Below are 1,470 nucleotides of genomic sequence, written 5' to 3'. Positions count from 1 at the left end.
CTTGAAAGAGGAATGAAGAGATCAAGCTAGAAATGCTTTCTCATGCTGGACCAAATTGGGTTTGGATGGATATGTGACTATAATCTTCTCAATACTTGATTTGGGAAATGCATGTGGTATAATCAGTGACCACACTTCATCTCTTCTCATGAGCAATTGACCAAGGAATTGGCTATTGATCAAGATTTGAGAGATTGAATTGCAAGAAATTGTAATTCAATCAATTAAGATTGCCAAGGAGATCAATGAGTGCATTGATTGAGGAAGAGATGAAAATGAACTTGATCCGGAGAATTGCAACATCTCCTGCGCCCAATGAACTCCGCAATTCTGATCTCACCCATTCTCTTTAATTTCTGCATTTACTTTCATGAGCAAACACCCCATTTCCATTTACAATTCTGCAATTTACTTTCAGTCATTTACTTTCAGCCCTTTAATTCTAGCATTTACTTTTTCTGTTATTTACATTCCCGTCATTTTAATTTCTGCAAATCTCAACCCAAATTCTGAATTCGATCAACTAGAACATTCTTCTAATTAAAGTTGCTTGATCAATCAATCCCTGTGGGACTCGACCTCACTCTATTGTGAGTTTTTACTTGATGACAAATTCGGTACACTTGCCGAAGGAAATTTGTTGAAAGACAGTTTCCACCTGCATCAAGTTTATGGCGCCGTTGCCGGGGATTGATTGTGCATCAACAATGATTAAATTAGAAGATCACTAGATTGAGCATTTTTGTTTTGTTGATTTAATTTTCTATTTGAGTAATTTACTTTCTGTCTTAGTTAACCTCTCCCCTTCCCCCTCTACTCTTTCGTGTTCTTTGTTATTTACCATTCAGTTTGCTAACCCACTAATTGTTTGATATATTGCATCACTCATAACTAACAGTAATTCTGACAGCAATACTATCTGCACATATTATTACTTGCTTGTACTTGTTGGTTGTATGACAGGGAGAAGAAGTGGGGCTTCAACTTTCTTCGATTCTGAACCAGAGAGGACCCTCCTTAGATTAATGAGGGAAGCAAGAGAAAAACGTGCAATCGGTGCTGAAGAGGAGGAGGAATACTTTGAACTAAACATGGAAGGCAACATGGAAAACCAACATGAAGAAGAGGCTAATAACCATGGGGGAGGAAGTAGAGCAAATCATGCTGGGGAGGATAGAAGAGTGTTAGGCTCTTACATCAATCCAAACCCAGGCAACTGTGGAAGTAGCATTCAGAAGCCCACCATACATGCCAACAATTTCGAGCTAAAACCTCAGCTCATCACTCTTGTGCAGAATAATTGCTCATTTGGAGGAGGTGCTCAAGAAGACCCTAATCAACACTTGACCACCTTCTTGAGGATTTGTGACACAGTGAAGTCCAATGGAGTCCACCCAGATGTCTATAGGCTGCTCTTGTTCCCTTTTTCACTCAGGGACAAGGCATCCAAATGGCTTGAATCCTTCCCAA

At 39.5% G+C, this 1,470-nt stretch overlaps 1 protein-coding gene across 1 annotated transcript in view; it reads left to right on the top strand.

Moving 5' to 3' along the window:
• Positions 1-956: 956 nt before the first annotated feature.
• The window catches only part of LOC107493462 (uncharacterized), a 19,172-nt gene continuing 18,658 nt past the window's right edge, over positions 957-1,470 (top strand). The window contains exon 1 of the mRNA XM_016114559.1: positions 957-1,183. Within this exon, the coding sequence (XP_015970045.1) occupies positions 957-1,183 (227 nt within the window). The remainder of the gene's footprint in view (positions 1,184-1,470) is intronic.

The sequence above is a fragment of the Arachis duranensis genome, chromosome 6, assembly GCF_000817695.3.
Source record: "Arachis duranensis cultivar V14167 chromosome 6, aradu.V14167.gnm2.J7QH, whole genome shotgun sequence".
NCBI lineage: Eukaryota > Viridiplantae > Streptophyta > Magnoliopsida > Fabales > Fabaceae > Arachis > Arachis duranensis.
Note: the sequence above shows the minus strand (reverse complement) of the source record. Positions and strands in the feature narration are given on the sequence as shown.